At 40.3% G+C, this 26,949-nt stretch overlaps 1 protein-coding gene across 3 annotated transcripts in view; it reads right to left on the bottom strand.

The window, feature by feature from the left end:
- Window positions 1-24,867, bottom strand: part of carmil3 (capping protein regulator and myosin 1 linker 3) — a 37,044-nt gene extending 12,177 nt beyond the window's left edge. For all 3 annotated transcript variants that reach the window (XM_037276230.1, XM_037276231.1, XM_037276232.1), the window contains exons 1-20: window positions 24,615-24,867; window positions 22,540-22,634; window positions 16,522-16,572; window positions 15,780-15,839; window positions 15,573-15,694; window positions 14,149-14,243; window positions 13,838-13,908; window positions 13,012-13,085; window positions 10,741-10,816; window positions 10,504-10,592; window positions 9,410-9,504; window positions 7,929-8,015; window positions 5,661-5,770; window positions 5,522-5,599; window positions 3,368-3,444; window positions 2,030-2,134; window positions 816-885; window positions 620-701; window positions 202-298; window positions 74-128 (exon numbers count right to left, since the gene is read on the bottom strand). In XM_037276230.1, coding sequence (XP_037132125.1) covers window positions 74-128; window positions 202-298; window positions 620-701; window positions 816-885; window positions 2,030-2,134; window positions 3,368-3,444; window positions 5,522-5,599; window positions 5,661-5,770; window positions 7,929-8,015; window positions 9,410-9,504; window positions 10,504-10,592; window positions 10,741-10,816; window positions 13,012-13,085; window positions 13,838-13,908; window positions 14,149-14,243; window positions 15,573-15,694; window positions 15,780-15,839; window positions 16,522-16,572; window positions 22,540-22,634; window positions 24,615-24,672 — 1,647 coding nt within the window. In that variant the 5' untranslated portion in view covers window positions 24,673-24,867. The remainder of the gene's footprint in view (window positions 1-73; window positions 129-201; window positions 299-619; window positions 702-815; window positions 886-2,029; window positions 2,135-3,367; window positions 3,445-5,521; window positions 5,600-5,660; window positions 5,771-7,928; window positions 8,016-9,409; window positions 9,505-10,503; window positions 10,593-10,740; window positions 10,817-13,011; window positions 13,086-13,837; window positions 13,909-14,148; window positions 14,244-15,572; window positions 15,695-15,779; window positions 15,840-16,521; window positions 16,573-22,539; window positions 22,635-24,614) is intronic.
- Window positions 24,868-26,949: the final 2,082 nt, after the last annotated feature.

The raw sequence follows: 26,949 nt of genomic DNA, 5'->3' as shown, positions 1-26,949 counted from the left end.
AGACGTGAGCTTCTGAATTAGCGCATATGAATGTGCATTTTGATCGTGTGCAATGTTACATCATCCAACTCACACACTCTTCCTCTTGAACCAAATGAACCAGTTTCTGCAGTATTTCATCCAGCAACCTGAGGAAGCAGGGGAAAAAGAAAGCATTCATCATCGCTATCGTCTTCACCACCGGCACTGCGAGGTTCATACCTGCCCTTGATATTGAAGTTCTTTCCCAGCATCAGGTGTTTGAGAGAGGGGTGTCTGGAGAATGCTGGGATGACAGCTTGCAAGTCACAATCTAAGCCTGGAAAGAGATTTGGGGTTTAAAAGACTTTTCCTTTCTTTAATTGGTCTCCTTGGAAGAGAACATTGTGCTTCTTACTAAACTCACACAGGTGCACCTCCATAAGTTTGAATCACTTCCATTTTTGTTTATTTAATTTAGTTGTCCAATAATATGTAAATAAAAAAATATATATATATTTCCCATTGTTTTCCCACTTTAATTTGAAATAAGATTAAATAATAAAATAATCAAAAATCAGATCAGGTAAACATCAGACATCGATAAAATTAATTATGATTTTTTAAGTCAAAGCATGAATTTCCTGTGAGTATGTCTTACCATTGTCAGAAATATCTAAAGTCCCAATGCATGAAACCCTGGGAAAGAGCTCCTGAATAACTCCAGCACCTGCAGATCTCAACTGTCAGGGAAAGAGACAAAGACGTGGAACATGACAGGAAGGACACGAGCATCAATAACCAAGAACGTGAATGAATCTAGCCTTTGCAGCGTAGGCTGACAGAGACCAACATACTTCACAGGCGCTGATGTCCAACTGCAAATCGCTGATATGGGGATTATTAGACAGACCGAGGAAGAGCGCTCTGGAGAGAAATAGACATTTGAAAATCAAACAGAAATGGTAGGTTAGAATTTCTGCACTTGAAATTAATAACATGAATCCAGTCGTTTGATTCATTTGAAAAGCCATAGACACCCCCTGGCAAACATTCCAGAATCAGCAGACTCAGAATACATTAAAAAAAAGATATAGACATAAAACTAAAGTAATTTCAAATGGACACACTAGCTTTAAGAAACACTAAAAGAAATTGAGAAAAAAATGGTAACACTTTTTTGGTCACTTGCTACATGATGAGGTCCTGAAAAGTATTTTTAAGTGGGGAACCTGTTCTTCCCATTATGTCTATGTCTGGAGGGAAAGTCATTTTTCACACAGCTTATCTTGCAACACATTTGGTCATGCAGTCATGCCAACCAACACAGGAGCGTCCATCTGTGTCCTTATTTGAAACACCGCTCTATGAATTTAATATTAATGAGGATCACATCTTGCCAGCCACGGGGAAAAACACTCAGCCGTGGTGTGAATTCAAGCTCTGTTCCTTGTGGTTTAGCTATTCAAGAGCTCAAGCTATAAACAATGAGCCAAGTGCTCCTCAGGCGCTTAAGTTACATTTTTCTTGAGGCCGGGGTTTAGAATTGAAATATTCCTGTATGTGTGTGATATGACAAAAATATATGGTGTTCCATCTCAATGCATTGCAACTGAGCAGAACTTTAAAAAAAAAAAAGCAAGAAACCACAGTAGACAATCCTTATTTATGATCATGCTGCAATTAAAACCATAAAATCTGTTCAGTCCTTGTAAATCTGATCCGATGGTATTAAATTAAATGGCTGCCAACAATGTTTTGTGATACAGGAAAATGAATGGTTAATGTTCTTGCCAGAAGTTACTTCCAAGATTTGGTTAGATTTAGGCATCATCTGGTTTATTGGCAATCATTCATCCATCGATAAGAGTTTTCATTATTTTTCCTATGAGCAACTTGACGATATGTTTCTGTTGCCAAGCGGAAAATTTATTAGGCCATACAAGCGCTGAATGTGTTTTTCTGGGGGGGGAATAACTGTGATCCCACCAAAATCTTAAAATGACCAACAAAACTTATCCTACACAAGATATGCACAATTTTACCATATTTAATTCGAAAGGCACCTCACCTCAGCCAATCAGGAGGAACCTTCATGGAGGCCAGACTGACATGAGTCAGACTGAATGCTGAGCTGAAAAATTGCCGGAAAGTTGGCAGAGAATCTCTGGCTTTCCTGGAAATCAAGCAAATAGATCAAGGTGATGTTCTACAAATATATAGTGATCGTAGAAAGCAAAAGGACCAATTCAGACCTATGAAGCTGTTGCGTAATAGTGCTCCGAGTATTCTTTCGGGTACATGAAAAAACATTGGGTAAGTCACAACATTCACAACAAGATATCATTGAGAGGTGCAAAATAAAAGATAAGAAACTAAATGGAAGTGGAGTAGATGATGGTAATTAGTGAGGGAAGGTCAGTCCGCTACATGAAAGTCCCGCCCGTCATTATTGCTGACGTAGGCCAACAGCTCATCTTTGACCCATTTGTGTTAATTAGGACTGAGCCTATGAAGCCTCTGCAGATAGCACACAAGCCAATCCAGCATGGGTGCCTGCCTTTCTTACGAGCTGCCTCAGCAACATATTACCCAGCCTGTGTCACTGTTTATTACTTCTCGTAAGCTGCGGCTGGCGTGATGGCGAGGTGGCCTCTTCCTTAGTCATGAGCCAGCCGCTCGCTTATCAGCTCACTTCAAGCTTTGGCTAGGTTGTTCCAGAATATTGCAACAGTCCAACCTGCAGCATGTAATATGATCTGGTTGTGAGGAAGAAATAAATATAGTAGGAAATACTCGAATATGTCAGAGAAACCCGAAAGGGGATTAACTGAGATAAAACATCTAATGTCGGTCTGCTCAAGAAACTAACCAGGCCTGTTGTCAAAGTCAAAGCACCCATATGTGTCTTTAAGACACAGCAAGGGAACATATAAATCTCATTATGTGCTTATTTAACTTAAAGCATTGTGCCTGAACCTAAACAGCCCCTAATCATAAAAAGGGCCATCATAAAGCACCATTAAGTGGGCAGATGTTGAATAAACTTTAATGATCGTTTGGGTTTGCTTGAATTGAAGGAAGAAGAACCACGACGAGGCAATAACAAAAAAAAAACCAATGTTCTCTTCACAAATGTTATGTTTGACTCCATTCCCAATAATTATCACCATGTAAAAGGGATTCTGATGTTTTTTTTTTCTTTTTCTACGATAGACATACATGATCAATCAGCTGGATGGATTTGAATATAAAAAGGAACCAAAAAAATAGAAAATAGAAATACAGTCTGTATGTGCATGCAAGTGCCACTCAAATGCAATCTGCAAAGATTGTTTGCTGAGTCAGGGAAAAAAAACAAAACTCTTTTCTTGGTAGAGGCAAAGACTGTTGCAGAGGGTACACCCACCTGTTCGAGAAGCAATTCTTGGACAGGTTCAGGTAAGAAAGGTCAGCACAGCAGCCTCTCAGCAAGGCCCCAAATAACTGCACAGACATGTTCACACTCTTTTCTTCTGTGCAATTTTAGCCCAATAATATCTTAAGACAAATGCAGACGACTGAAATTCAGCTTTCTCACTGTTCTACAGGCTGCACACTGTAATATACATGACTGAATAGAATTGGAAGAAAAACAGATAATCCTCTTGGCAGCCTCTTGCACTCAGTCATTCCGGGATAATATTCCAATTTCAATCACATGACTTAATGATGAAATCACATCTGCTACATGTTCTACTTTTACATAGCATTCTGTGGAAAGGACCCGTGTGCATGATGACTTCATAAAAAAACAATTTGCTTACAAAAAATGACGTGCCCAAAATAATGTTTTTTTTAAATATTTGATGGGCAAATTGCAGTGGATTCTTGACCACATTTTGAAACTATAAAATGATTTCCCGCAGTAACCTGCATGCGCGATCAATGAGTGCTCTCAGAGTGAAGTGATGCAAAAAGAGTGAAGAAGAAGTAGGATCAGTGGCCTTTCTCAAGGGCACCTTGAAAATAGTCTGGAAAAAAACGAGCGTTTCTCCAACGACTATTTGTCATTTTCATGTTGTCAACAAACCATGAACAAATGAGTAAGTGTCTCTGATAATTATGAGTAATCAAGAGAGGCCAGAGAGGGAGAACCTGATGGAGTGAGTCGAGGCTATCGGAGTCTCTCCTGAGTCAAATGAGTTTATGCGCCATTTTGTTCATAATCCAACTGCACTGGGGTTATCTCAAAGTAATGGGAATAATAATAAAAGCAATAATGTCTCATTTTTCTGTCTCACTGGGAGAAGTGCATGATTGTCAGACATAAGTAAAAGTAAAGAAGTCTTAATTAGGAGATATTATTCCACTTATTAATACACACATGAATGCATTTAGTACAGTAGTAACACTGTAAACGAGATGTTTTCATGGACTGTGTTTGACCGCATTCCTCACAATTAGATAAACAAAACAAACTAAATGAGTAAGGGAGCAGTGTTCCACATTTGTAGAATCCATTTCAAGGGGCATTAAAAGTGTTCTGGGTGGTGCCCATGTAATTATTTCAGTTGAAAAGCCCATAAAGTGGGTGCAAATGTGCATTAGTCATCTCTTCTAGCCATTAAAAAAAAGTACACCTTGATGCAAAGCTATTTGGATGACTGATTCAGCAAATTGCCAAATTAACCGTTTTGTGCACTGCAGACAATTTTTGCTGGTCCAAATATATCAAAGGCTAAAAATTGAACTGTGTTTGGCCTGTGGCGCTTTTTGTCCTGTCAAGATTAAAAATGCAGTCATTAGTTATTTTGCTTAAACGATGCAAAGTACTTGCAGCGAGGGTCCAAATGTAGAAAACGCAGGTACATTCTTTTTTTAACCGCTTTAACACTTTCCCTGGTAACGAGTAATTTGATTCAGTCAATAACTCCCTTTCTATTTTGAACGAGTAGTGAGTTCCCAATACTGTAAATTAAGGGCTAATTTAATCATCTGAAACTGTTCAAGACTTTCTTCTTTTCAATGGGGCGTAATGGGGCTCTTCTCATCTTTGAGTCAAGCTCGTAAACATGGGAGCAAAAACAAGTGCTGCGTTTATATTTTTGTTCAGCGTAACTACTAAACATTGGTAAATAACAACATTTCTTCTAGATACTATAAAAGACAAAACGTTTGATGCCGAAATTGTTGTTGCGCTTACAATAATCTGCAGATGAGGCTAATGTTACGGCCAGTGAGAGTACGGATATCACGGCGCTGAGGATAAATTCTATTTTGTGAATCTCCATCCTTCATTTCCGCAGTGTGATACGTCAGCTTTATGGTAAAGTTAGCACATTGGTCATAAACAACACATGCAGCCGCCTGCCCAGTCAGCTCTTATCACAATGGGCTACATCCACTCAACTAAGAAACAGCCTGAGTGGAGTCCATTGAGCCTTTCAGTCCATCTCGGAGATATATATTTTATTTATTTTTTTAGTAAGTTACTGTTTCATATTCTGCTTGCCATCCCTGGTCTGTTTTTTTTTTTTAACCTGAATCAAAATGACAGCATATGCTCGGTAAGGGTACAAACCGAGTCCACTGTGCAGTCCGTCCCCGACAGATCCAAATGGACGATACAGTTGGGTTGGGCGAGGAAGAGGTACAGATTCTGCACAGACAGGAGAACATTGTAAATGCAACAATACTCTGCGTTCATGCAGAGGTCTCACCGTGGCATCGTCTCCAGACAGAACGCCTGGATTTTTACTGAGGTCCAGGTGCAGCAAAGAATTGGAGTAATCGTCACTTGAGCACAATGCCTGGGAAAGAGACACGACACCTATAGTGGGGAGAGACGAAGGAGAGGGAATTAGAGTAGGCAAACTGCAAACGCTTTTCCCTCAATGAATCATCCGAAATCATCTGTTCAACTTCTATTATTGGAGTATATACTATTCAAGTATTGGAAGAGAAGCTCTGCGGCACCTCATACAGCAGGCTAATATTAAACAGGCTTTTGGAAGAGGCCGAGCAAACCTTTCCTGTCCCTATCCTGTCTCTTATTTATTGTGTTATTTGTTTATTTATTATTTATTCATCACTCGTATTCTTCATTGTTTGTGCCTTCTTGTTTTTATTTTGTGTTGTTTGCTTGTATGTACGTCGTGCACTATGTCTTGTCACCGTGGGATAGTGGAAACGTAATTTCGATTTCTTTGTGTGTCTTGGCATGTGAAGAAATTGACAATAAAGCAGACTTTGACTCTTTTCAAAAGAGGGCCCTGAAAGCTGGAACAAAGAAAAAGCATTCTCTCAATGGAGATCACTTCACATTACAAGACCAATGAGAGAGCTCATTAAAATGATCATCCAGCCACAAGAGTGCATTGCCGAATAAATGTAGCAATATAATGAGAGAATAGCAAGATGAGGGTCTATATCAATCATTACGATGGATGACCTAATACCTAATTCGTATTTTCTCAGGAGGACAACGATCAACATTTTTCTGTATTTCTGGTCATGCTACGGCCCAATCCAGTTCATGCGTCATGTATGTTTATGCCAGTGGTTCTTAACCTGGGTTGGATGGAACCCTAGGGGTTCGGTGAGTCAGTCTCGGGGGTTCGGCAGAGCCTCCACTGTGGAGGTCCGAACACACCTGATGGCGCATATCTCGCAAAAGCAGAAGTCACACTGATTTGCAGCAGTGTCATTTGTTGTGAGTTCATGCATTATGTTGCTTTTGTTCTTTGAACAAGGTGATGTTCATGCATGGCTCATTTTGTGCACCAGTAAAAAACATCCATGTCTTGAATTTATTTTTCACTAAAGAGGGGTTCGGTGAAACTGGCGGGGTTCGGTACCTCCAACAAGAACCACTGCTGCATGCACTGTCAATTTGAAATCTTGTTTTTGAATCAAGGGAATAGATTTGACATATTTGTCATCTTTGTATTGCTAAATAAAACCCTCACTCCAGCTCCCTGGGATTCATTTGCAGATAAACAAATAAATAAATACTGTGTTTTTAAATGTTGCGCCTAAAATGAAGTCATTGATTTGCAAAAAAAAAAATTTGAATCATTATTGTGAGCCTAATAAGTGTATGTGTGCGTCTACTTTATCTTTAGTCATTCAAAATGAAATGAGGGAAACGTGTAATACCCTCTTTATACATCAGCTACTCGTCCGTTCTAGAAGCAGATTTGTAAAATGACATCCAGTGTGTAAGATTCAGAAGCGTCTGAAAGATTAAGGGTGTGGGAAAAAAAAGAGGTTTATAAGGTCTGAAAGATTAAAAATATCCTACAGACGAGTATATCTGAAGTAGAGGAGGGCGGGAATGAGAGACATCATGTGGATACTTATAAAAAAGTATTTAGCACGGACAGTCAATAAACTTGAGTGTTCAAGGTCAGCTGTTTGAGATGGTCATTGGGAGAATTGAAAGCTGACCTCTTAAATATTGAGAGCATTTGCTGATGAGGGAATTTATTTTGTCCTCCTCACCGCATAAAAAGTGACCTTTGACTGGCAGTGGCTGAAATCAAATCAGCTGGAACATGAAAAGATTTGTGTATTGTCTGGGATAAAAGCAATAATAATGGGACACTGGCCTTATACCCATGTGGGTATTTTGTCAGGGAAAAAAAAAGATCAACTTAGGATTTCGACCTGCTTATCGTTGCAGTTCTGTCCTGGCTCTGTGTCAGTCAGTATCGGACGAGAATTAGCACAAATAAGTAGGTTGTCTAGTTTTAGGAAATAATCAAAACCATGGTATCTACGATGACAAATCTGCCTCATTTGTAAATTAAACTTTTTTTTTTTTTTTTTTTTTTAAATGATCCCACTCTCAGAGATATAAAGAGAAATCCACACAGATGCCATCATTGACAAACTGGTTGACGAGCAAGTTTGTCAAACCAATTGGCAGCAAGTTATATAAAGATTCATGTGGTGAATTTGGGTGCCTAAACATCATTGCTTCTTACCTTTGGAAGAGAGCGAAGTCTTGGTGAGATTGAGGAGGCGTAGGCCCTTGTTTAGACGGCACACTTGTTGAATCAGATTGGAAACTCCTGGTGGAAGGCAAGACAAGAACAACGTTAAAGTGCAGAACACAAACAATTGGAGTCAGGAATGGTTCTGTTGCTACTAACAACAAAATAAATATTCCACCCACATTTTTTAATCAGAGATTACGGCCAAAATAAACGAATATTTGTGCCAGACCATGTTTTTCGTGATTGCATCATCCCGCTAACATAAAGAGCAATTAAAACAATACTTCTCAGTTGCTTGGCTGTGGATATAAGCGAGAAAACAGCAAGAGGGTGACTAATATGGCTTTCCTTTTTTCCCCCCCCCGAAAAAAATAAAAATAAAATCACATCCACTAATGAAGCATACTTTGAAAATAGCAGCCCACGCACATCTCTGCTGCTCATTATCAAACTAAATTGCCTCACCCCACACATTGCCAATACAAAACAAATGTGAAAACAATGCACAAGCAGCAGAGAGTGTTGCATGGTCAAAAAACAAAACAAAGACGTTAACACGTAAAGCGCCTTTTCATGCGTCGCATCTTTTTCGAAGAAGCTATGGAATTGGTGAGCGTGGATTGAGCACTTCTTGCATTATCATTCTACTGCAGCAACATTTTTGCCGCATGTATCTTTGCACACATTCAAACCGTGAATAAGCATTCCCCCCCCCCTGTCCTCATCTCATATTTATTTAATCCTATTTTATTGGTCTAGTTTCCTTTTCACAAATCTTGGGCCTTATCGAGCTATCCTGGGACCTCGGGTATGGTATTTCATGCCGTGTCATGTGGAAATGTGTGTTGGCGTGACGACAGAAATGACTTGAATCCTTGAAGACAACTTGAAATAGAACATCAAAGAATAACAACAAAATTATTTACAAAGTTAGGAGATGCTAAAAAAAAATCCAAAATGAATAAAATTCCTGTTGTGCACGCGTTGGCCTCTTAGGGGAAGTATGGTGCCATGCATCGTGACAATGAGATAATAAGAAATTTGAAGATCATGAGGGAGAGGGTTCACTTAAGGCAAAGCTGCAATGCTAGCTTTCGCTCTCACGAGAAAGTTAAGGTTAAGATGTAAATTTGGCTGTGGGTTTCATTATAATGAAACCAAAGAGACATTTATTTTTCTGTAATTGTTCAGCAGATCACTCTTGAAAAGTGTTGCGTAATATGTCAGCAATAAATTGATGCATATGATGAGTTCAGATTCACAAAGAAACCAGTGGGACCACTCTTGCATCAATGCGTGGGGCATCAAGAGCAGCTAAAAAAAAAAAAAAAAAAAAAAGTACTCTATGAAAATGAGGGATCACTGAGAACAGTTGGTTAGAATTCTTCAACAGCGTCCAAAAGCCAGGATGAGGCAAAAAGATTCGAGGTGGCCCAAGTGTGATGTGGAGGAGAAGCTCAGGCTGATACCTTGGTTATCAAGCGTGTTGTGTGCCAGGTTGAGAGAGTGAATCACAGAGGCTGGGTTCTCTGACAGGGCCGTTGCCATTTTCTGAGGGAAATCTCTGCAAGAATAAAAACAAAAAATAGAAGGCAGTTCCATCCATGAATCATTTAAGTGTTTAATCATTTAGAATTCATTTATTTTTTAATTAACTATGGACAAATTAACAAACTTTTATTATTTATCTTCTTTACTCATGATTGTATTTTTTTATACTGATCTCCTTTTAAAATAAAAAAAAAAAAATTGCTCTTATGTTTCAACCATATCAACGTGTCAAATTTGGTAAAGAGTTTGACAAGTTCTCAATAGGATACGTAAACAAACCAAGAGCTCGCCTACAACTCGCTGTGATGTGTTTGTAGCTCAGACATGAAGCTACTCAGCAGAAAGAAAAAAAAAAAAGAAAAAAACTTCATGGGAATTCTGTATACAACATTAAGGAAAAATTACACAGATTTGTTAAGTAAACTGCAATGGAAAACAAAAACATGCAGTAAAAAAAAAAAAAAAACACCCATTCCAACTATATTTCATGTTTAAGTATCATCGCAAGTCATCCTTTTTTTCATTCGAAGATGTTAAAGCATATTTGATGATATTTTTAGCTTGTGAAAAGCATCTCAACTTCTTTTTTCCCCGAGACATCCATTTCATTTGAAGTATTCCAAAATGTGGAACTTCCTCTGCCAAAAGATTTCAACAGAAAAACAATCCATCTTCTGCAGGCAGGTGGGGGAGATATGACATCAATACTATGGTTTGAAATTTGTAGAACACACAAAGAAAATGGGACTAAAAAGGTCATGCCAAGAGAAAGGAAGGTGACATACAGAGATGAGGTAAGGTGAAAGGCCAGGCTGAGATGGAAAATAAAAGAGCAAAGCAGACAGGAGAAAAATAGGGACAGAAAAAAAACTTGGGAGCAGTGGGAGGACAAAAGAAGAAAATTCTATGAAGCGTGAGGGTGCAAAGAAGAAGAAGAGTAGTCAAACAAAGGCACTTTTTTTTTCCTGCAAAGGTGACCGGGCAGGTGGGAGGAGGACAATGAGAAACCTACGATTTCAGTCCGGCATTTTCCAGAGTGAGTTCTTCCAGGCTGTTGGACTTGCTGACTGCGTGAAGGACCTGGTCCACCACTTCGGACCCCTACAAAGTAAAAGAGTATGTAGTTGATTAAAGCATCATTGCTCACTGTTGGTTAAGTAAAGAGGATTAAAAAAAAAAAAAAGCAATAATAATTATTTAAAAAAAAAAAAAAAAAATTAAATAATATTAATTAAAAAAAAAGAATTACAATACGCATGTCTTTGCAGTAGAGCTTGGTGAACCAAGTATTGTACGCAATGGATGCCACAATCACAGCCAGGTCCCTGGAACACACATCACACAAAGCAGACATATAAATAGGCCAAATCAATCTCCTCCCAACATCGGTCACAGATTCATGCAGTCACATTATTGCAGCTAAGCTCCTTGTTACTCTGCACGCGTGGTGGAATGTGTATGATAAGGCTCAATAATTCATGTATCCAGGGTCCTCCAAACAATTTGAAAGACTAAGATCTAAAAACACATGTTGATGTAGATCGAAATAGACAGCATAGATCCAGGATTTCTATTTTAAGCAGTAACAAAAGGTCATTGGCCCTAAAATATTTCCAGCACAATCCTGCACACATGAAAACAACAAAATAAAAAAAAACTGAGAGGCCAACTCTCTGTGTTGTCCATGTGAATAAGCCCCGCCCCTCCTCCCTAAGGTGTCCAACCAAAGCCACAGTCTGGCTCAACAATACCTGCTGTACATCAGTGTGCCAACAAATAGTGACAAGACAATAAGCCCAGAGGAAGACAAGGAAAGCTAACAGAATCAAAGACAAAGGGGAGTGAAAGTGCCATGGAGCCAGAAGCGGCCCTGTTGCTACAGGCCGTGCGTCACACCACACTACAACAGCTGAGCCTCAATGTGAAACATGATGGATGGATGGATGGATGGATGGATGGATGGATGGATGGATGGATGGATGGATGGATGGTGTCAAGATTTATCATCGGCACTCAGTCTTGATTTATGTTTTGACAGCGGGGTGTCTAATTAACCTCTGTTGGTCCATCTTGTTCTTGAAGTGGAGCATATTCATCAATGTACAATACAATACAACACAATATTCAAAGGTATTCTCTGCGGGCGAGAGCAAGGGAGGAATCTTTATTTTTATTCAATCTATTTCAATTCTACCAAGTTAGTCCAACCTCTTTTTACGAGGGACCTGGCCAAGACGAGCAGCGGCAAAACACAGTTATAGAAATATAAAGTCGAATTTACTGTACAAAGGACAGCATTTGGAGTTTCACCACAGGCGGTGTTTCAGAGACAAAGGAAGGAGGAGATGAGGTGAGGTGAGGGAAAACAGGACACGCTATCGAAAACGGATGAGAAAAGAGCCTGCACGTTCATTGAAGGGTAATGAGCTTTGACGCCGTTTGCTCTGTCATCAGTCAGCCAAAGAATGATCACCTTGTAGTTTGCAATCAAGTGCCAAATCGCTCCAATCATGGCAACATGAAGGGAATGTGAGTTTGGAAAGACTCAAAAGGGGCAGAAAAAGTTCATGTGCTAGAAATAGACTGTGACACATCAAATCAATCGAGAGGGAGCTTGAAAATTTGTGACTGCCAACAACTTCCCCCAGAAAAGCCTTATACCAAAGAAATAATTGGGGGCAAAAAATTCAAATGCTGTTTTCACCATTTAAGGCATTAATATATGCATGAATTGCTGCAATTGTGCTTCAAAGAATGGCTTTGTTGTGTACCCACATGGCAAGTCCTCCCCATGATTATGTAAGCATTTGAATGCACGACATCAAAAGTGTTGCTTTCAATCATGAGGGCGAAAAAAGGGAAGGTGAAATCCTCTTTTTGGAATTCAGATGCTGTCTGTTAACATTTTGAATGATTGCATATTTTTATTTAGGGAGGGGGGGACAAAAGATACCTCAAGTGAAGACATGACATTTCCATTTCTGTGTTCAGACATTGACAAGCATATCATTCATCTCCCTATCACCCCAACCAACCAACCAACCAACCAACCAACCAACCAACCAACCAACCAACCAACCAACCAACCAACCAACCAACCAACCAACCAACCAACCAACCAACCAACCAACCAACCAACCAACCAAGCATCCTCCCTCCCTAGCGATTGGCTGGAACAAGAGAATAAAAAGGACAGCCCGAGAAAGAAATGACAGACTAATGCACTCAACATCAGATGGTCTTCTGAGACAACCACTTAACATAAGACGATGTAGGATATGAAGTGACAGCTGATGAGATTCTTGCACTGAAACAACACTTGCAAATAAAAAAAATATTAAATAAAATATTTACAATCTGAAGGGCTCTATCGGATATTCCCCAGCTAAAACTTAGATGGGATATAAAAGTGTGGCTTTGATAATTAAGAAAGGACTTCATGTTTCCTTTCCACCATAGTCGATGATGAAAATCTATTCAAACGAACAAACATTACACGCAGAGAGGAAAATTGTGTCACCTGCTGTCAAGATGACTGAAATCCAACAAATTTAACTCCCGGTTATCCTGGGAGTGGTAGATAGTGTCAACATCCTGAAGAAGAAACAGAACATTTAGGTGGCCTTCCCACAAACAACGAGTAGGCGGCAATACCATTCATTCACTCACTCACTCACTCACTCACTCACTCACTCACTCACTCACTCACTCACTCACTCACTCACTCACTCACTCACTCACTCACTCACTCACTCACTCACTCACTCACTCACTCACTCACTCACTCGTCGTCAATACTATGAAAAACGAACACTTTAAATAAGGGTTACCATGTAAAAGACAGTGATGGGAAAATGACGCTTCAAATTTGCTTCATGAACCAGTAATATTTTTTTTAACAGCACGCTCTGTTTAATATTGGGGTAAAAGCTCACTGACCCCTTTATTAAAACCAACTGTCATCTCAAGACTGGTTCATTATGCTAATTCGAAGCTTCATTTTGCCATCTCTAGTAAAAAGCCATTTCTCGCTGCAGAAATGTTATGCAATAGGACAATACAGATCCTAAAAAAAGAAAAATCAAACCAGTGGAGAAGGAATTTTACGAGCTAAGGTTTTACACGTCTACAAGAGAACAAAAAAACAATCCCAGCTGCTAATACAAAAGTATTTCAATAGACATACGAGTACTGTCTGCATGCATGAGCAACACACAGAATCATTTTTGAAATGTCACAAATATAAACAATGCATAACACTGCACCGCTACGGACAATGAAGAGGAGCCAATCAATGACGACCACCACTGACAATGCAAACGACGTCTCCTGTACATTTTCCTTACCCACTGCACTTCCTCTTTGCACCCAATTCCATTGTAGTCACAAAGAGCTGCATACGTCTCCGAAAAACCTCCTGAAACAGATAAGAAGAAGTTAATCCCGAGCACAGAGAGCGGAAAGATAAAAAGAAGAAAGCAAACAGATTACAATTATAAACAAAGAGGTGCGTGCACCGTGACTGACTTTTGTTGCTTGTAGTTTGAAACGATTACATATCTAAAAACGATCATCTGATTACTTACTGGCTCACCGAGCCAATAATCAGATGGACGCTATCACGTACTGGAGCAGAAAAAAGAGATTAGCGACTTACCGCAGGTTTTCTGGGGGTCTAACGATGACTCTGAAATCGGTGAGTATTGGTGAATTCCATCAGCCATGTCTCCTTCCGCTCGACAAATAGGTGGACTGAGAAACGAAAGAGTTGCAACTGTAATATGCACATCATTTTCATTTGATAGTTTTATATTAAAAAACAAAGAACTGACTTATTAATGTTCTACGATAAATTGTGTGTTGTGATATAAAAATAAACGTCATTTAATATTCCGAGTTCAGTGCCAAAGCTTCGGAAGGGTACGAGACAACCGCAGTTGAGATTGATTGATTGATTGATTGATATCTTTATTTCGAACATCCAAAACAAAAAAAGAAAAACAAAATGGCCTACTGCACACATGTCATGTTTAGTTTGTTTGAAAGGAAAGTTTAATTGCTCTGCTGGTGCGCCTTGAGTATGAACACGATCCTCATGCATACAAAACAAGTAAACCGCTTCAAAAAAATGGAAATGGAGCTGAAATTTAACTGCAATGCATACCAAAGGGAATGGACTACAATTAACATGACTACAAATGCATGGAGAATAAATCAATGTTTTATATATATACATAAATATATATATACATATAGACACACAGGCAACACTGTACAGAGACATCCTGTGTGAAACCCGGCCAAGATTATCAGTGTAGTGGTTTCAGGCTGCCTGTGCAAATGTCTGAGTGGCCCAGCCAGACTTGAATTCAAATGAAAGCTTCCAAAGAGATTTGAAAATGGCTGTGCACCTCCCTATCGAACCTGATGGGTCTTAAGAAGTGCAGCTAAAGAGGAACATGAAAAACTGCCTAGTAGGTAAAAATAGCTTGTGGCATCATATTCACACAGACTTGCGGTTCGAATTGACGCCAAAGGTGCATCGATAAAGCATTGAGCAAAAAGGCTGGGTATGTACATAAGATTTAGTTAGCGTCTTGTACTTGTTGTAAAAAATGCTGTTTTGCTGTCATTGTGGAATATTGCGTAGAATTGTAAAAGAAAAGAAAAATTCCGTATTAATCGTGATGTTCAATTTTCATACCATTCGAGTTCTAATCATGAGTGACAATGTTGCTCAGAGCAAATGATCCATTCTTAGCCAATCTTCTATAGATGCCCCACATCCGAGGTAAAGCATCAAGTCTGTTGTAGTTAGTAAAAATGAGTCAAGTCGTAAGGTCTCAGCTCCTCCGTGTCAGCCGGATAAATTCGTCCCAATGATTGCTTGGTGTTCGAATGTAGTATGACACCACCAAAACGGGTTGGATGCAAACTACAGACATACAAGGCTTCACTTGGCTGATGAAGTGGAAAGCCGACCAAAAGTGAAGCTGCCAACATCCCAAAGCTCTGTCGAGCACAACTTGTCTTTGCTTTTCAGCTTACGCAACACAAAAACAGGAAGACTTTCATGCTTACGCATAAATGGAGTTGTTGAAGACTCGGGAGAGGGCGTAGTTGATGTGACTGACCATGTGATCCAACTGGTCCTGGGTCTCCAGTCTCAGCGAATAAGTGGTCTTGTCTGTATCGATTATAACCTACAGGATGGAGACAAGATAGTGTTTGTCTTCATCTTTATTCAGGCCAAGGAGGAATAAAAAAAAATAAAAAAAAAAAAGGTACCTGATGTTCTTGATAAGTGTTCATTGCACGTATTTCCAAGAAGTTGAACGTGACCTCCGCCTTGAAGAGAACAGATTATTGTCATATTGTTTAGAATTTACGTTGTTCTTTGTTTTCAATATATTCTTAACACTCACACGCCTTAGGATGTGGAAAATATGGTCAATTAATTATAATCTGTATTCATAATCAGATTGCTCTTTTTACAAGGATTGAGTAGAAAGCATGAAGACTGTGTTCAAGCATTTTCATCACGGACCGACCGCATCGTAGTCATTGTTTCCTTCGGAGGGCCATTGTGACTGTCAGTGTTCAAATGTTTTAAAAAGATGAGTGGTCATAAAAATTGGAGAAAAGACCATTTATAATTTTAGTACGATGCACAAATTGTCACCTAAAAAGCTGTGGTGGGCCGGCCGTATCTGGCCCCCGGCCGGGCCTTGTGTTTGACACCTACGGAAGACTGACATATTTTCTAAATAGCAAAAAACATAAGGGAGGATTAACAGCAGATGACTGAAGCTTCATATCGTTTGGATTGAATTGCACCCACATTTAACAACAAAAGCAACTTTAGTTTGTTGCCAAAAATCTGGCCCAAATGATTTCAACCAGCTGCCATTTTAGGCCTTGGAGTCATTGTAATTATCATCTTCTCTGCTTCAAACAGAAATTGAAATCGACCGATCAAGGTTAGAGAGTGAAAGGCATAAAATTCAAGGGCGAGAGGAGGAATGTTTACCTTTGCAGGCACTTTGACAGCAAAGAGATACAGTCTCCATGTCGCAAGGACCTGTGGGGAGAAAATGTTCCCAAAAATGACAACAAAAATTCAGTTCAATGAGAATTGTAAGGAAGGATAAAAAAAAAATAGGATGTACGTAACAGCATGGCGCAGGCTTGCATGGCTTCATCTGGAAATGGGCTCAATTTTCACTGCATGTTTTTATTGAGTGTTCTCAAGAACAAGGAAAAATAAATAAAAGTGAAAGGAGAACTGAAGTGTTTGTCACTGTATTTAAAGTGCTAGCCCTCGCTCGCTCGCTCGGCTTGGTGACGGAACCCCGCTCGCTGTTGAGCCTGACTGAGCTGGAGAAACTCATTTTGCGGATGATATGCAGTCAGCACAGTTGTTTTACATTCCAGTAGCTCCACTCCAACTACACCTGCCTGGAAGATATGTCTGCTTAAGTAATATTGGCGTGGCGGTATAGACCTATCCACACTGATACCGCTATCAGTACCGGTCATGAGTCTTGACCTAATTCAGAATGCAAAACTTGTATGCAATAATCCCGACACAGACAAATAGCACTTTGTCTCTTCTCCATGTTCTGTGTATCTATTCGTAAAACCCGAGTATAGTGCCCTCTGTCATTCCGCAGATTTCGCTTTTCATTCCCATGGAAATTGGTTTACCGAGGCCTAATCCCTAATCCCTCCATCTCCTAATGTGTGACAGTGTCCTGTCTGCATCTCATCCTACCCTTACCATTGGAGTCTCCCTTTCTCTCAACTCCCCCATCTCCTTTTTAAGCTTGAGTATTTCTATTCTTTTTCTGCTCTGTCGCTTACAATTCCTCAAGGCCTCCCTGGACTGAATGCTTAATGGCGCCCTGCTGAGAGGTGCCTACGAGAAGAAAGAAAACCAAACGTACAAAGCGAGCGAGCGAGGCAGGGTGGGAGGGAGAGAGAGATTTGCATCCTGATAATATAGCCAGCCTTCTTATTCTCTTCCACTACCAAGGACTCAAGAAAGGCAACTTTTATTGATACATCTAAGCAGTGAGTTGAAAAAACCTTGGCAATTAGAAAGGTATAGAACATGTCATTTCTATGACAACAATGCAGCACCAGTACAAAGCATATGCCTCGGAATAAGAACTAGAGAGCGACTGGGAAGCTCCTTCCTCCAAAGACAATCTGGCAGCCCTCCTCGTATTAACAGAGGCATCAATAATTCAGGCCTTCACATGAGTTAGATTTGATCAACTGTGTGTTTTGGCAGGAATTCTTTTTCCAGGAATACGTGGACACGTGAGCAATATGGCAATTTTGCATTGATATGTCATCGACTTCCAACAACTCTGCACTATTCTCTATCATTTCCAATACAACGTGTTTACCTACAACTATCAACAAGCGCACTCTTGTAGTCACTTCCTAAAGTCTAATGCTGCTGTGGTTGAACATTTGTGTGGTCAGAAGATGTCCTGACTTGCAATTGTTTTCCTCACAACAAACTTATTCAAGCATCCCTAACTGGACCTTGCTTTGTGCATTGGGACAAGTCATGCTGGAATAGAAAAGGGCCTTCCCTTAATGTCAGGATCAAATAACTGTCCAAGCTGAAAGCTGGAGTTAAGATTTAATGGGGAATTGAAGTGTCTGAGCCTGCATCCAATATTTGATCTGATTGGACTGAATTGTGTCCCAAGACCTTTGCCATGAAGTATATTAGATCACATAAACCTCGCATGAGAATCGTGTTGCGTGGGATACTGTACCAGTACTGTACCTTGATGAAAACGGCTCAATGCTATTTATTTTCAGCAGTTTTTGTTGTTGTTGTGATTTTCAGATTAATTTTATCCTAGTATTTTGAATTATTAATAAAAAATAAAAAAATGTTATGTTTTTGCCAGTTTTATTTTGCACTTTTCTCATTTTTGTCAAGGTACCATTTCACCATTTCAAGGTACTTTATGCAAGTATAGTATCAAAGTCAACATTTTTCCTCGAGCATATTCAGCCACCACTTTGCGTCTCATTTCCCATCCTGTCACGTTGAATTCATTCTCGCAGGTTGAAAAGCTTCAGTTTTGCATCAGAAATTCTCCTAGATTAGAATTTTTATTTTACTTTTTGAACCACCAGACTCAGTCAGACACGCCATGTCAGCGTCTGCGTAACCAAAAGATGACTAAAAATAAGGAGCTGGGAGATGAAGGTGCTGAAGAGATAACAGTCATGCCCTTGCTGAGATTGCACTAGTTTAAAGAAGCGGTAGGCCCCATAGCCAACTGTCAAGGCAATGTTAGAGTGCAAGTACAAGCTGTAAACAGAAATAATGGTTCTTCTCGTGTGTGTTGCAGTCAGTTGAGGGCAAGGGGGTGGCAATATTAATCATAAACTGTCAGGATCCGCTTCTTGTACTTCAAACGACATGGTGCAAATCACATTAAGCGTCTGTGGGCCGCCGTGTACATTCCAGCGAAAGCTGCAGATCACAGCCAGATTTGGTCACTTGTGCTATTTGGAGCTCAAGCACAAGGACATATCAAACATACACATTGGAAACGCAGAACAAAACATGGAGCCATCTGACATGGCCGCTTGCTTTGCTACAGCATGCGAGCTTACAAAAAAAGATGCCTCTTGTGCACATATCAGGGTTGGACGATAATAATAATAACATTGCTGTCTTTTCAAGGACGGGTCTAGTCTCAAGCCAGGGCGCAGCTCACCCTATAAAGTGCTCGGCCAGTGGCGAGTACGTCTTTCATTTCTATTATGACCTGTGAAATAGGTTGCAACCGGACAACAAAAGCATTTCAACTTGTGAAGGCTCAACATTACACACTTGTCAATTGGCAGTAATTCATAAACTATGTTGGAGGGGGGTTTATGTCATATAGATAGATCAATTAGGTCAAGGACTAGCAGATTCGCCAACAGTTTTTACCCTACAGCGGTAGTCACATTGAATGCCGCTAAACGTAAATGATTATGTCTGTGTATGTTCTTCTGTGGGTTTTTAGCTTGTATTTTTTGTATCTTTTTATTCTATTTATTTTTTTATCTCATGCGCTGATCGGTTGGCACTTTTTAAATTTCGTTGTACATGTGTGACAATGACAATAAAGATCTATCTATCTATCTTGTGATGTCACAATTCCAAATTGCTCACTCGCATGTGGGAATGCCCTCGAGGCCTGACTTGTACAAAAGCAATTCAAAAGTTCGCTCGGTGGAGCACTGGTTAGCACGTTTGCCTCGCAGTTCTGAGTTGTAGGGTTCGATCCCAGATCCTGCCTACTTGTGTGGAGTTTGCATGTTAAGCGTGGTTTTCTCGAGGTACACCGGTTTCCTCCCAAATTCCCTCCAAGTGAGGATCAACTTAACGAAAGGAAACGACTAAGAGATAAAAGATGAAATACTCGGTGTGTATGGGTAGGACTGCAGGGCAACACTTATTTGTCTCCTCATGGGGGGGAGACAGAGAGAAGGTCAGCAGTCACACTTCATAGGCTCACCGCCAGGGGCAACCGACATGTTAATCGTGTTAAGCCCAAATTCTAATTACAGCACTGAGGGCTGATATCACGCACTGTCAGATGGTAAATATGGATAGTCACAGTGTGACTCCATGCAAAGCATCACACGCAGTGGAAGCGCCAATCCGAACAGAGAAGTAAGTGCTAATACACAGCATTACACAAGACAGACAAATGGAGTGTTGACAGAATGGTGCAAACATGAAAACGTACCAGCAACTCTGCCGCTAGCGTAAGTTGTCTCTGATTTTATTGCTCTATGTTTGTATTTTTTTCCCCCACAGCTGGAACTGAAAAGGAAAGACCTCGTTTTCTATGATAAAGGTGCAAACTTGTCGTTTTCTTTCCCTTTGTTTTGTAGCACCCACGCACAAATGCATTCAAATCCAGGACAAGCGTTTGTTTTATATGTTCAAGAAGAATACTCCAACCTGCAGAAATATTGCCTTTTATTACTTAAGTAGTTTCTAATGTCACTAGCAGCCGTTTCTGGGCTTGTTTTTTTTTTTTAACAGTTCTCCAATTGGTTTCATTACAACCTGCTGCTCTTGCATTCTTTGATTAACTTTCTATGCAAATGAAGTTTTTTCTTTTATGACATTTTGAATGGCTGCCTTGTGTAACCAATCTGTGCAATGAGTCGGATTAGGTTTTCATCGCGCAGCTTTACAATTATTGTTTTCCAGCTCGCTCTCTGGTTGACATATTGTTTACATGTCGATAAATGAGGCCCTGAAAACAAAAGCATCTGGAACTGAGCAAATCACACTCAAGGATGATGCGGGAACTCCAAGTGAACGTAGCGCAAGACCACAAAGCAGACTGAAACATTCAACACTTAAGCTCATGCATAGCCCGGCTGAAGTCTCACTAGCAGGACCTCCATTGAACCATATTTTGGAGCAATGGAACACCACTGGATAAAAGAGAGGACAAATAAGTGGTGGAAGAGCCAAATCAACAACTGGGGCATCATCACATCCCTACTCTGCCTTCCTTTTCCTAAGCCCACCCTTGTGCACCATCACAACCTCCCCCTCTGCCTTTGAAGATGTGCTTTGTTTTTGGAGTTGTCCTCAAATAGGGTGATCGAATAAAGAGGGGAAGAATGTGTCACTGAAGCATATACGTATGTGGTGGATGCTCCACAAAAGGATTTTGCCCTGGGTGGCTCTTGTTTGCCATGCTACACCCTGCTTGTGTCTGGAATAGTGGTGGTGGCTCAAGCATGTGGATGTCGACGCGTGATGGCTGGTACACTCAACGCATACAGACAGCTGGATAGCATCAATCTCCAGGGGCAGAAAGGGGCCAGGCAATAAAAAGAGAGAACAGTAAATTGGAACGTATAAAATCATGTGCTAAATATATCCGCAAACTTAATCAACTCGGAGATTCAGCTCAAAGGTAACCACCCCACTTGCTTAGGGGGAAGAACCATCACAGACCTTCATTAATGCTTAGTTTTCCACTTTTTGGAATATGACATTCAAAAGTAGAACAATTTTCCAGATTGAAATTAGAATGAATCCCTTCATCTCTTTTCCTCCTTGACTAAATCTAGAGCAGTAGCCAAGGCCCATATGGACAGTAAAAAAAAAATAATCTTGGAACTAATTGAATTGCCTGTGCTAAAAAAGAGGACCCCGATACTTTTTAATGGCTGTATTAAAGATAGAGGGAAGGGCACAAGGGAGAAGCAGCGGAAAGTAAGAGGCAACTGGCATGCCGGGGGGAGGAGAACAATCGAGGGCGATGATGAGGAGGAAAGTGATTGGAATGACAGGGAAAGAGGGAGGTCGCCACGAAACAAAGAGATGACATGACACAAATTGTGGGGAGGGGCAAGGGGGGTGCATAAGACAAAAGATGTGGATGGGAAAAAAAAAAAAAAAAAACTACTGAGAATTGGCTATGATCATTTTGAGCTTCTTTTGCCTTCCTTAGAAGAACCAAGCCATGCAACCATAATTATGTGATCAGTTGCTCATGTGGCTGACCAAGTCATCATTTGTACCTTGAACGCATCACAGCCCATCTGGGATGATGCACGCAGGGTTCTTTGTAAGAAATAAATAAATAATACGGGACCGAGTGTACAGCACAATGTCAGGCTCACACATACACACAACAAACTTGTGCCTGTGGCATTAAGGCCATCCTGCCACATCTAATAAACTCCGTGGTTGGATTCAGTAGGCCATGACACGGTGTCCACTTTGCTCTGCTTAGGAAGCATCTGCCTTAAGCCCTGATTTTCAACGCGTCTGTCTCGTGTGGCACGCTGCCTAATCTGTGACTTCTTACGGGTCTCTCAATTTGTCTCAATCAAGCTCGATTGATTTCTGCTCGGCTTCTAAGAACTTTGTGTCATTCAAGTCCATATTCATCAAGTCGCACCTAAAAGATGCAATCAGCAATCAATAGCTCATTCCGATGATTTGACATGAGGGCAGAGTCATAAGGGGGACTCTCTTACTTACCAGAATCCTGTCTTCCGATTTCCCGCTTTTGGTGTCCAGTTTGATGGCTCTCATAAATTTAATGGTCTGTTTCTCCAGCAACTTCTTGATGTTGTCTGGGAGGAGGAAGAAAAGACAGGTATGCAAAGCATTTTTAAAAAAAGATATTAATCAATAAAATAAATCAAAAATATCCAAACTTTTTTAGCTAACAGATGGAAGAAGCCAGAAAAATACATCTTGAGACCCAGATGAAAAACACCTTCCAAATCCTGGCTGCTGCTAATTAGCAGCAAAACAGCACAAACAAGCCACTAATTCAATCACAGGCTTGTGAAACAAACTGAAAATCATTGAAGTGGCTACAATGAGCTCAGACATCAAATAAATCAATAACCTCTATATGAGTTATTGACTTACTTGGTGAAAGTAAAACAATTGCTTTACTGTTTGAATTCAAAGAATAGCGTGTACTGTTCTCATTGCACATTTCTCTGCTTGCTGGAGCTGGACACTAAAATAAATACACAATGTATGTATGTCAAATGTGCAGATGCAGATCTTAACATTTGAGTCCAGTCTAGACCCTTGAAATGAATCAAATTAAAAAAAGAAATCTGGCCTTATTTCATGACTTTAATGATGCTTATTTTTAAAACTTGACAAAAGAAGCTGTGGAGCAGTCCCTCTATCTCCAATTCAGTTTGGTTTGGTATAGGAAATCAATCATGCCTCATATACTGTAATTAGGCTAAAACTAAAAAAAAAAAAAAAATAGCCAGTTAGCTGCAGCAATTAATTTCATTCATGCTAGAAGAAAAAAAAAAAAATACATTTCATGTTTGGCAATACTCATCATGCTAGCAACATGCACATTTGTGAGCTGTGTGTCATTTTCAGTCCAGCAAGTTGCAAAATGGCCACCCAGGATAAAATTGGGTGGATTTTCCTGTTTCATTTTTATTCCAAAAATGCAATATTAACTGTGTTTAAACTCATAATAGCAAAGATTATTGTCATGAAAATGTCTGTCTTTAGCACCCTATCAAAAAGAAACATGAACAAATATGGAGCAGAAGTATTAATAATAACTATGGTGATGATAAATGTTAGGGGGGCAGTTTAAATCAAGAACAAATCAACGAATTATGAATCACTTAACTTGATTCATTGTCTATTTTCTTATGTTTGGTGGCATTTTGCTGTCATTTGTCATCATGTTAGCATCACCCGTGACTCATTTCAGCATATTCAATTATGAAAGAGATACAAAGCAGATGTGTCCAACCATTGAAATCCTATTTCACATGTATCCGTAGTTTCAAAGTGTGAGCTCAAAGCCAGCACACATTGCTGTAAACAAGGACTCCTACTGTATCTGGGCTATTTTTAGCATCACAGCCCAATAGAAAAAAACAACACGGCTTACTCCAGTAAAACCTGGAAAGATGCTGTGATCTTGAAGGACTGGAAAGGCCGCAGCTAGTTTGATGTCCTCCACCTACTTGCTATAGCAATGCACATACAGGATCCATATATGCTTGCAAGATGCAAGTCTGAACATCATGCTGGAAGTGTACTCCAGTGGCCTGACTAATGGAAATGTGGAGAGGCCTGTTGTTTGCAGATGCCTTTCTGCATCCTCCCTATAAATAGAGCTAAAAGTTTGCTCTTGCAAGGAAATGAGGTGTGGATCAAGCAAAGAGACATCTTTTTTTCTGACATAGGTTGGTTGGAATCTGTCAGGTGCGTTAATGACTTAATGCAGGGGCTTGGCTAGGATGAGCTGGTTAACAGCTAGATTAAAATGGCAAACCCCGTCAGGTTAATTAGCAATGAGAGACGCCTTTCTTGTGCAACACTTCCAACATGCCTGCCATTGTGTGCGTGCAAACTTTACACAGAAATAAATCAAAAGTGGATCCAAAGGGGAAAAACGAGATGCACATTCCAAATGTGACGTTTTCTGTGCTTGCCTGTGGATGTCATCGTTAACTAGAGAAGCATGCAAACTAATCGTGTCCTTCGAAACACTCTTGACAGCTTTCACTTCCGGAGCGGCGTTGTGATGGTGAGCGCAGGGAAAAGTAGCTCACCTGTCATTTCCCTGCTGATCGTGGCAAAGCCCGACGCTGTGCTCTCTTTGGAGGCCATGACCTCGCTGCTGAGCGTAGGCTGGGCTGAGCTGAGCTGAGCTGAGCTGAGCTGATCCTCCACAACTCTGTCCGCAAATGACGTGCTTCTTGCGGTCGCTCGCTCCGTCCCCTTTGCGCCACCGCGAGCTGTGAAGCGAAGAGATGCTGTGGCACGCTCTTCGCATTTGCACTGGTGGTGGGCGAGAGAGAGAGAGAGCGAGAGCGAGAGCGAGAGAGAGAGAGAGAGAGAGAGAGAGAGAGAGAGAGAGAGAGAGGGGCGGTAGAGGGGGGTTAATCAGGATAAATTTATTCATCAGATGCGCTCAAATTCCTCCTTATATGCATAGATCAGCATGGATTTGAACCTTTTTTTTATTTTTTTTAATGTGTGTCCTCTGGATCTGTCCTTTCAATATTACTTGCAGAAAAGCGTCTTTCAAATTTGAGTTTAAGAAGAAAAAAAAAAGAACTACCATTAAGCTGATTTGTGATATCATGGGTAAGTTAGTTCAACTTTTTTGTCTTTTATTAAAGTTTGGAACCTAAATATAATCATTTACTGAAAAATTCATTTGTTTTTGTGCTCTTTGAAACAGATGACAATAAAGCTCTGATAGCCATGATGGTGCTACTGTGACATTCTTCAGCTCATATCTCATAGTAAACATAGCGATTGTTTTATTTTTCCCATCAGGGTTTGTTGAAGGTTGCAGAAGGTCACAAAGACATCTGCTTCATGCTTTTATCTGTCGTTGTTTCTGGCTTAACAAATCCAACACTCCAATCAAGCAGAAATAATATCAACATACTTGAATAATTCTACAGTGAATACATGAAGTCATTATATTCAGTACTTTTTTGCTTGGAATTTAGATCGGATCACTCATGTCCACGATACAATTTGGGAAGAAGAAGAGGTTCAAGCTGATGATGACAACAATGTATGATTCATCCACTCAATCAGAATGAGCACTTGTCAATGGCGCCATGCCTTATGTAACTCAATTGGGCTCTTTTTCTATAGACACGGACGGGTTCAATGAAGACAGATTTTCAGCCATGGCGTCATTCTATGACAAGCACGCTCTTCAAAATGCAGATGAATGTGTGCTCATCATGAGGAGGCCCAGCTGCGTCATGCTATCGGTTTGTCCTTTGAGCAGAAAACAGTGCAATGTGCGCGACATGATTCCATATGTGTCTGTGTCTCACGGGTACTTTACGCAGATGAAAAAAAAACAGTGGGGGGTGTGGGGACATTATACTCCAGGCAATGAATGTTTTGAGGTATTAACGGAGAGAGGGCCAAGAAGGCAAGAATAGGACGTTTGTATTCGGGGGAATGATAGCCCCCTCTGGGTTGCATGGGGTTAAAAACTTCAGCAATGTTCAAAGATGCACTTGAAAGGATGAAGCATTATTTATTCATCAGTGCAGCATTTCACAGATGGGAACTGCGATATTCAATAGGCCCTCGATTACATGTCTGTCTATGCGCTAGTATATGGGAATGAATGTGAATAGTGTCAGAGATGAATGTCCTTGCTGCGAGTTCTGCAAGTAAACAATTTGTTTAAAGCAGAAAAAAAAAAAAAAAAAAGTCTTATTGCGACGGGAAAGCCTGCACAAATACATGACACCAAATAGGACAGCAGTTTCTTTCTGGCCCACCCAGAGTCAACGGCTCATTTGCATCTCAATGAAGTTGTGAAAATATTGATGTGAGAATACTTTTCAACCTATATATGCAAATGAATACACGACAAAGACAAGATCATGTTCAAACTGATAAGCTTCACTCATTTTGAAATGCCTGCAACACATTGGGGACTGTTACATCATCCCAATTTTGTTGTACAATGACAAAAAAGGCATTTGATTTGATTTGATCAACTTGTATGTATCTTCCAGCATGAATGGTGCCTGCAGGTTACCTAGCATGGGCAATAGCACACCTTCATACGACAACTGATGCTGGCTTTTGAACTTTGCTTTGATGAAACTCCGGATGGACTTTTTCCTCTTTGGCCCGGAGGACACAAAAGGCCATGGTTTGTGAAACCCATCTGAGAGGAGCCAGTGGCGTTTCCAGGTGTCGCTGAGATATGGCTTGAACTTTGCAAGGTAAAAGTGACAACTTGCATTTAGATATAACCACACATTTTGTAAAATGACGGTGGTTTTCTGAAGTGGTAATATCCCTCACACAATGATTCTGTTTTTGATTTGTTACATTGAATGCAATGCTGCAAAGTCATGAACCTGCCGGTTGAGCAGAAGCACGTGGCTAAAGCCA

Source organism: Syngnathus acus, chromosome 17 (assembly GCF_901709675.1).
Source record: "Syngnathus acus chromosome 17, fSynAcu1.2, whole genome shotgun sequence".
In the NCBI taxonomy this organism is placed as follows: domain Eukaryota; kingdom Metazoa; phylum Chordata; class Actinopteri; order Syngnathiformes; family Syngnathidae; genus Syngnathus; species Syngnathus acus.
The sequence above is the reverse complement of the archived record's forward strand: the minus strand, read 5'-3'. Positions and strand labels throughout refer to the sequence as shown.